This window comes from Ranitomeya variabilis, chromosome 4, assembly GCF_051348905.1.
Source record: "Ranitomeya variabilis isolate aRanVar5 chromosome 4, aRanVar5.hap1, whole genome shotgun sequence".
In the NCBI taxonomy this organism is placed as follows: Eukaryota; Metazoa; Chordata; class Amphibia; order Anura; family Dendrobatidae; genus Ranitomeya; species Ranitomeya variabilis.
The window spans coordinates 583,594,073-583,604,002 of NC_135235.1; the positions used below are offsets into that span (position 1 = coordinate 583,594,073).

General features: G+C 46.7%; 1 protein-coding gene across 1 annotated transcript; it reads right to left on the reverse strand.

Moving 5' to 3' along the window:
• Positions 1–3,046: 3,046 nt before the first annotated feature.
• On the reverse strand, positions 3,047–9,549 carry FAM110A (family with sequence similarity 110 member A). Its single transcript, XM_077253042.1, has 2 exons — positions 9,418–9,549; positions 3,047–6,709 (listed from the first exon to the last, which is right to left on the reverse strand). Exon 2 carries the CDS (start codon positions 6,612–6,614, stop codon positions 5,616–5,618), a length of 999 nt encoding a protein of 332 aa, XP_077109157.1. The 5' UTR covers positions 6,615–6,709; positions 9,418–9,549; the 3' UTR covers positions 3,047–5,615.
• Between the last annotated feature and the right edge of the window lie 381 nt (positions 9,550–9,930).

Consider the following 9,930-nt stretch of genomic DNA (forward strand, 5'->3'; position numbering starts at 1 on the left):
TTTTGTATTTTTGTCCAGCTTGTTCCAAATATATATCCTGACCTTTGCTGGAAGCTCTAGGGGGCTGGTGTTCTCCCCCCGGACCGTTAGACGGTTCGGGGGTTCTTGAATTTCCAGTGTGGATTTTGATAGGGTTTTTGTTGACCATATAAGTTACCTTTCTTTATTCTGCTATCAGTAAGCGGGCCTCTCTGTGCTAAACCTGGTTCATTTCTGTGTTTGTCATTTCCTCTTACCTCACCGTTATTATTTGTGGGGGGCTTCTATCCAGCTTTGGGGTCCCCTTCTCTGGAGGCAAGAAAGGTCTTTTGTTTTCCTCTACTAGGGGTAGCTAGATTCTCCGGCTGGAGCGTGTCATCTAGAATCAACGTAGGAATGATCCCCGGCTACTTCTAGTGTTGGCGTTAGGAGTAGATATATGGTCAACCCAGCTACCACTGCCCTATGAGCTGGATTTTTGTATTCTGCAGACTTCCACGTTCCTCTGAGACCCTCGCCATTGGGGTCATAACAGTGCGCCCATGCATATATCCGTGTGTGTAATATATATGTGTAATAGGTATATATCCGTGTGTGTAATATATATGTGTAATAGGTATATATCCGTGTGTGCGCCTATGCATATATCCGTGTGCGCCATATATATGTGTAATAGGTATATATCCGTGTGTGTAATATATATGTGTAATAGGTATATATCCGTGTGTGCGCCCATGCATATATCCGTGTGCGCCCATGCATATATCCGTGTGTGTAATATATATGTGTAATAGGTATATATCCGTGTGTGTAATATATATGTGTAATAGGTATATATCCGTGTGTGCGCCCATGCATATATCCGTGTGTGTAATAGGTATATATCCGTGTGTGTAATATATATGTGTAATAGGCATATATCCGTGTGTGCGCCCATGCATATATCCGTGTGTGTAATATATATGTGTAATAGGTATATATCCGTGTGTGTAATATATATGTGTAATAGGTATATATCCGTGTGTGCGCCCATGCATATATCCGTGTGTGTAATATATATGTGTAATAGGTATATATCCGTGTGTGTAATATATATGTGTAATAGGTATATATCCGTGTGTGCGCCCATGCATATATCCGTGTGCGCCCATGCATATATCCGTGTGCGCCATATATATGTGTAATAGGTATATATCCGTGTGTGTAATATATATGTGTAATAGGTATATATCCGTGTGTGCGCCCATGCATATATCCGTGTGTGTAATATATATGTGTAATAGGTATATATCCGTGTGTGTAATATATATGTGTAATAGGTATATATCCGTGTGTGCGCCCATGCATATATCAGTGTGTGTAATATATATGTGTAATAGGTATATATCCGTGTGTGCGCCCATGCATATATCCGTGTGCGCCCATGCATATATCCGTGTGTGTAATATATATGTGTAATAGGTATATATCAGTGTGTGTAATATATATGTGTAATAGGCATATATCCGTGTGTGCGCCCATGCATATATCCGTGTGTGTAATATATATGTGTAATAGGTATATATCCGTGTGTGTAATATATATGTGTAATAGGTATATATCCGTGTGTGTAATATATATGTGTAATAGGTATATATCCGTGTGTGTAATATATATGTGTAATAGGTATATATCCGTGTGTGCGCCCATGCATATATCCGTGTGTGTAATATATATGTGTAATAGGCATATATCCGTGTGTGCGCCCATGCATATATCCGTGTGTGTAATATATATGTGTAATAGGTATATATCCGTGTGTGTAATATATATGTGTAATAGGTATATATCCGTGTGTGCGCCCATGCATATATCCGTGTGTGTAATATATATGTGTAATAGGTATATATATATCCGTGTGTGCGCCCATGCATATATCCGTGTGTGCGCCCATGCATATATCCGTGTGTGCGCCCATGCATATATCCGTGTGTGCGCCCATGCATATATCCGTGTGCGCGCCCATGCATATATCCGTGTGTGTAATATATATGTGTAATAGGCATATATCCGTGTGTGCGCCCATGCATATATCCGTGTGTGTAATATATATGTGTAATAGGTATATATCCGTGTGTGTAATATATATGTGTAATAGGTATATATCCGTGTGTGTAATATATATGTGTAATAGGTATATATCCGTGTGTGTAATATATATGTGTAATAGGTATATATCCGTGTGTGTAATATATATGTGTAATAGGTATATATCCGTGTGTGCGCCCATGCATATATCCGTGTGTGTAATATATATGTGTAATAGGCATATATCCGTGTGTGCGCCCATGCATATATCCGTGTGTGTAATATATATGTGTAATAGGTATATATCCGTGTGTGCGCATGCATATATCCGTGTGTGCGCCCATGCATATATCCGTGTGTGTAATATATATGTGTAATAGGTATATATCCGTGTGTGCGCATGCATATATCCGTGTGTGCGCCCATGCATATATCCGTGTGTGCGCCCATGCATATATCCGTGTGTGCGCCCATGCATATATCCGTGTGCGCGCCCATGCATATATCAGTGTGTGTAATATATATGTGTAATAGGCATATATCCGTGTGTGCGCCCATGCATATATCCGTGTGCGCGCCCATGCATATATCAGTGTGTGTAATATATATGTGTAATAGGTATATATCCGTGTGTGCGCCCATGCATATATCCCTGTCACTACCCACCAGTATAATATTGCAGCATCGTTAGGAGACAAGCTTCTCCGGGCAGGAGATCTAGGACAAAGTAGGGGTCATGGGGTAATAAGGGAGGTCTCTACACATCCTGTCCTGTATAGTACAGTTACAGCCTCTCTGCAGCCTGAAATGGCTGATAACAGAGAATAGAGCGAATTAGGCTAAACATTAACAGAACCTCCCGTGTTAGTGTCCCTTTAACAGTCTGCTTACTGTCCATGTGTATACATAACAAGCTGCAAACAAAACCCCATCACAGCCCAAAATAAGGAGAATGAGGTGGCGCATACATCAGATACCAGAGAGTTTCATTTTTTTTTTTACTAACAAGATAAAAGCTCTTTACAAAACACAAAATTGTTTGGAAGCAGCAAGTAAAGACAAAAGGCTCATTGGGAGCGGAGCGGCCCACACAGCCTGCTAATGAGAGGCACATTGTCCTTTGTGCTGCCACATCCTGACACAGCGGCTAATATTAACCCCGCGTTCACAGGGGACTCCCTGTTCCATGCCCACAACACTCATTGGCGCTCGCTGACCTGTAATTCGTTCACTTAACAGGGTCAACAAAATCCATTGGCGAATGGTGTGCCATGAGATCCGGAGAAAGGGCGAGGGTGATGGCGGACAGATGTGCAGATCTTCCCTTCCATTGGTTTCCGCTTTGTATCCGTTTTCCCGTGGATTGATAAATGCAGCCGCACACTGTCCACTGTATGGCGGTTCTGCATCAGTTTAGGCGTTTTCAAATATCATGATGGATCTCATTCATTATTAAGGGACTATAACTGGAACACTTTGTTATGACTGACTTCACAAAAATGAATAGAATCCATCATGAGACAGCTGCAAGTGTGAACATTAGACAGCTTTAGGCGCACAGTTATCCCCCAGAAACTAAAAGTGTGTTTTTGTGTATTTGTTTTTCCAGATATATAGAGCTCTAGATCCCCTGAAATAACAGATACATGATGACATTCTGACTACCTGCCGTCACCACTAGAGGGAGCTTACTGCATACTGTTTACACAAAGAACACAATAACAATACAGTCTGCAGTGAGCTCCCTCTAGTGGTGGCTGCAGTATCTTTTTCTGGAAGTCGATTTGGAGCCTGCGTTAGAAAAATATATATACACTCGCTATACAGATACATTAAAAAAATCTGTCTGCACAAGAAGATGGATGGGAAAAAAGTGCAACAGAAAAAGTGTGAACCCGGTCTTATCAATCTAGCTTCTAGGAATGGCATTCTATAGTCTGACCTATGGGATACAGAAGACCTCACTTACCTTCAGAACAAAATACTGTTCACAGTCTGATGGGATTGGATAGTGGTATGGCTTTATATGCGCTCGTCTCCCAATAAAAAGGACGCCTTTGTTGTAGAGATCTGATGTGCCAGAAATCTAGCATAGATGCCATATGCAAATCAGACTAGAAGTGCACTGGGGGCGTGCCAGTGGTCTTGTTTGACTTGCATATACACGCCTCCAGCGCGATCAGCCCGATTTGCATATGGTGTCTACGCTAGATTTCTCATGACTGGAAAATCAAGTCTCTACAAAAAAAAAAAAAAAGGCATACTTTTAATTCGGGCACAGGTGCTTGTATATCTATACTGTTACCCTCATATCTAAAAAATGTATTAACAGGATCCCTTTAAGGGGCTTTTCAGTTTGGTGTAAGTAATGTTCAGTCATTTTACAATGAAAAGCTTGGGAACTTTGTCATATACGGTATTTGGGTTTCAATTCTTCATCATTGACAAAATCTCATCTTGCTGACATTGAATGGAAACCTTGCAGAAGCCGTAAAGCCATCATGGACAAACCCTGCAGATTTCACCATCAGGCTAGATTCACATCGCGTTAGTGCCATCCGTTTAACGGATCTGTTACATAGCGTTAGCGCCACTTAGTAACAGATCCGTTTAATGGATCACCCTAATGGGATGTGAACCTAGCCTCAGGTAGAAGACCTGGAAATAATAGAGAATCAGAGACAGTCATAGAACATTCCATCATACAAAGAAAAATGAAAAACCCCTTTAAATTGGAAACTTATTTGCATAAATGCAACGGCCGCTCAGCTACATGCAAATGACAAGGACAGGATGACAGGCGGAAGATTTGTCCTGAGAATGAACATAACAGATCCCTCGATCCAGTGCAACATCAGATACATGCAGCAGAGCTACCGTTACATATCTTATATTGACTTCAATTACAAACTCAGCTCTGCTACATCACACACAATCAGGAGGTTCATTAATCAGATTCATAACTCAAGGCTTTAAAAGCAGCCCCTGTATACCACAGCGAGGTACCCTACATATTATACATCAGGTAGAGTTTATTAGGCTCTGGCCTGCGAGGGGCGCTGCAAGCTTCAGGCTCAGGTATCACAGGACGAGCCTAAAAACCCAACACCTGCTCGGAGCTGAGAAGAGCAGATTCAAGTAACTCAGCAGAGCAGGGGTTAATGGGGTAAAGGCTTGGTCCATCTCTATGTAATGTATTGTGCTTCTGTATGGTATACAGAATCTAAGATATGCATCCTGCGGGTGGGGAACTACAAGTCTCAGCATGCTGGCACATGCCATAGGTTGTACACTGATGATCCAGGGGAGCACTGGGCTTGGTATTAACTTACCAATACAAGACGATTTTAAGTCAACAATTATACCTTGATCCTTGCACCTGTAGCAGCACTACAACTCCCAGGATGCCTTAGCGTGGTCAGTATATTCTGGGAATCGCGGTTTTGCAACAGCCAGATACATGTAAAGTATCAAACTCCCACTAAACACTACAAAAACAGATTGGTGGTCCCAATAGTGTAAAACAAATCCACAAACTGTCCAGCCTTGCGCGAGGCCACAGCATCCTGCTACGAGGACAGTTTTTGGGCCTCTCTGGCTTGCCGTAGTCCATACAGCCATTTTATGACCCTGGCGTTCCGTTCAATGATCGATAACCCATAAGGTATGCGCGCTTTTGCTGCTGCCGCCGTCTCTTCAGGCGTGACTGCGCTGACCTGGGATTGGGCGTATTCGGAGCTTTCTGCGCTGACACTGTCGAACTTGATGGACACAATATCTGAACTTGCCCGGACAAAATGCTCTGCTCCGATATTGGAAACCTCCCCGGGGTCCAGACCGCAATAATTGAAGAAACGTTCAAGATCGGCACTGGCTCGGGAATACCGGTCGCTCAGGTCAGACTTGGAGCGATGTAGAAGGGTTTGCTTTTTCCCTTTTTCGCTTGGGGTATCGGTGGGCGAGCAGAGGGGACTGTCAGGGGGCTGGCCCGATATGGTGGAGAGCTCGATCACTGGGGTGATGAGGATATATGGAGAAGGGGGTAGATGAGGTGCGTCACTAGGACGAACATCCACTCTGCGTACAGCCGTTGTGCTGGGCGTCTGGTGGCTGACGGGAGTGCTTGGGGTGGAGGAATTCTGTAGCTTTTCCACTTCTTGCCATGGCACAATATCTGCCCGAGGGGAGGTCAGAGGACTGTCACAAATGTTTATCAGGTTATTAAGAATCTCCAGATTTAGAGAATTTTTCACACCTCGATTTTCTCCCCTTGTTGTAGTTGGGGAGCCCTTGCGGTTGGGGGTCAGCAGCACTCTCCGAACACCCGGGGAGAAGAGTGGCTGCCGGGACAGCGCTGGCTTCACCGGCTCTTGCTTGGTGCTTACCACTTGTTTGCTTTTGACGTACTTTGCTTTATCAGCTTCCAGCCTCTCCACCGCACTGGGTTTCCGAGCTACGTTCTCTGCCTGACGTCGAAAGTATTCAGGACCTTTGTTGAGGATTCGGAACGGCATGACGGAAGCGAGAGGGGCACCCATGCCTGCTGACTGGAACGTGCCCACGGACATGGCGAGGACTCTTCCGTAAGCGTTCGGTCTCGGTGCTTTTCTATAGGGACGGCAAATCCTAACATCCCACAGCGTCCAGGATGGAAGAGACTCTCCTGCAGGAAAAGAAGTGCGAAGCAGGAGAGACAATATTAACTCCGCTCATCCCTCTACTGTGCAGTTTACAAGTGTTTGCCGGTCTGACAGCATCACACACACACAAAGCCACAGGCTGTAGCTGAGGGCGGGCCGCTCTTTCTATTCACCAGACAGCCCTCCACCCTCTCCACTCGCCCAATCCCTGCCACAGGCACCGCTTCAAAATGTCCAGCTCCCACCCACCCTGTGTGGCAGTTGCTGGCAGCAATACTACCAACCACAAACCCCCACCTCCATTCGCTCTGCTAAAGGAGCCCCCCTTGTAGACATCTGTCTCTGAACTGCTGCTCCATGGCTGGAAAATTCCACTCAGGGAAATTCACATTATCTATTGATTGTTTGCTCTATGACCTGGAATTATCTTTGCATCATGCCGCATGATTGAGTGATTTGCAGCTGGCACAGTGGGGCAATCGCACAATGACAGGTCTTGTGCAACTTGTCTAAAGGGCAGCCCCTGGCACTACCAGTGGCAAAGCGCCCTCTTCAGATGCACCTTCCTGTTGCAATATTCCACACAGCTCATTGTCACAAGGCAGGGGACGGGAAAGTGCTCCTAATAATGGGGAACAGCATCACCAGGGCAACCGGTGACCCACATTAGGGGGGGGGGGGGGGGGAAGCCTTCTCTGTGAAAGGGGGGCTGGAGCCACCTCCTCTGGGGAGATAAGTGCTGGTGGAGGGAGGGTCAGCCCAACCACAATGACCTGTCCATCAGGTTGACAGAAAGAAGCGAGTGGATGGGGGAAGGGACAGAATCCAAAAATGAGAAAAGGAGACAATTAGATTTAAACATGAATTATCCCCTCCCCAGCTATAGAGGAAAGTGACCTGGAGCTCGGCCGGGTTTTGGTGATGGGGAATCAAATCCCAGTGTATCCGCACATATGGTGTCACATGCCACTGACTCTGCAGCACAGCAATGCCACCTTTCCCATTGCTTCCTACTCACAGCAGTGCCACCTTTCCCGTAGCTTCCTACCCACAGTAGTGCCACCTTTCCCATCGCCTCCTACCCACAGCAGTGCCACCTTTACCGTAGCTTCCTACCCACAGCAGTGCCACCTTTACCGTAGCTTCCTACCCACAGCAGTGCCACCTTTACCGTAGCTTCCTACCCACAGCAGTGCTACCTTTACCGTCGCCTCCGCCCTGTGCAGCGGTGCCACCTTTCCCATCGCCTCCTACCCACAGCAGTGCCACCTTTCCCATAGCCTCCTCCCTGAGCAGCGGTGCCACCTTACCTGTAGCCTCCTACCTGAGCAGCGGAGCCACCTTGCCTGTAGCCTCCTCCCTGAGCAGCAGTGCCCCTTTTCCTGTAGCCTCCTACCTTAGCAGCGGTGCCACCTTTCCTGTAGCCTCCTACCTGAGCAGCGGTGCCACCTTTCCTGTAGCCTCCTACCTGAGCAGCGGTGCCACCTTTCCTGTAGCCTCCTACCTGAGCAGCGGTGCCACCTTTCCTGTAGCCTCCTACCTGAGCAGCGGTGCCACCTTTCCTGTAGCCTCCTACCTGAGCAGCGGTGCCACCTTTCCTGTAGCCTCCTACCTGAGCAGCGGTGCCACCTTGCCTATAGCCTCCTACATGAGCAGCGGTGCCACCTTTCCTGTAGCCTCCTACCTGAGCAGCGGTGCCACCTTTCCTGTAGCCTCCTACCTGAGCAGCGGTGCCACCTTTCCTGTAGCCTCCTACCTGAGCAGCGGTGCCACCTTTCCTGTAGCCTCCTACCTGAGCAGCGGTGCCACCTTTCCTGTAGCCTCCTACCTGAGCAGCGGTGCCACCTTGCCTATAGCCTCCTACCTGAGCAGCGGTGCCACCTTGCCTATAGCCTCCTACATGAGCAGCGGTGCCACCTTTCCTGTAGCCTCCTACCTGAGCAGCGGTGCCACCTTTCCTGTAGCCTCCTACCTGAGCAGCGGTGCCACCTTTCCTGTAGCCTCCTACCTGAGCAGCGGTGCCACCTTTCCTGTAGCCTCCTACCTGAGCAGCGGTGCCACCTTTCCTGTAGCCTCCTACCTGAGCAGCGGTGCCACCTTTCCTGTAGCCTCCTACCTATGGCATTCTAATGCAACCCACCTAAACAACATCGGCATTGTTCAGTTCAGACACCCACCTACACAGCAGCAGTGTCTCCTTGTATGGCCACCTACATACACAACAGTGCCATGTCTTACTCTAGCTATCTGCCGACATTAGGAAGGTTCAACAAACAGCAATTTTTGGGGGGGAGGGGCAACAACGTAATTTTTTAGGCATTTTCATCAGTGGAAGCCAGAAGATTCAGAAGGAATGGGAATTGTAAAAGGAAGTTCTCAGACGTCTCCTTTCAGCTGGATTAACTTCTAGCTCAAAATACGGCAGCAGCTTCCCCCCCCACCAAAAAATAAATAAAACGCTGTGTGATAGTACTGTGAACTTGTCTCTGCTGCCGGTCAGGATGAATGTCATGGCACTTATCAACCATATTGTTAAAAAAAAATACCCACTATACTTTTTTGAGGTGGCCCTCTACCGCGTATTCCTGAGGACATTAATTTGGCTGCGGTCTGGTAAATTGGGATCTATGGTCAAATGTGTGTAAAATGTGTTCCTGACATATGTGCACTTAGTGCTGCTCCTACCATGGTCACCTCACATATATCAGCGGCCCTACACGTCACCTCTTACCTTGGGAGGTCAGAGTCCTTGCAGAGTCCTCAGTGCCTCCTTCTCAGCCTGTGGCCTCCTCCTCACCTGGTTCTGTGCCTCCACCCCTACATCTGAGCTCCCACACCTCTTCCTGTATGACTACTAATCTCCTCCAGCACTTAACCATTGGTAGCCCGCTTGTCTCCCATGTGCTGAGGTTTTACTTTTACCTAGAAAGTGTCATCTGAATTGGGCTACGGTCACACTATCAGTATGTCGTCAGTATTTTACATCAGTATTTGCAAGCAAAAGCCAGGAGTGGAACAAACAGAGGGGAAGGCTATAGTAGAAACACGTCACCAAGTCTGTATTTTTGACCCACTCCTGGTTTTGGCTTTCAAATACTTATGTGAAATACTGATCAAATACTGATAGTGTGACCGTAGCCTTAGGCTTGGTATACACATTGTTCAGAAGGGGAATGATGGTTTCTGTCTGATTCCCTGAAAAAAATGGATTCAGAGATGCCCTGATGGAGCCATTCATTACAGT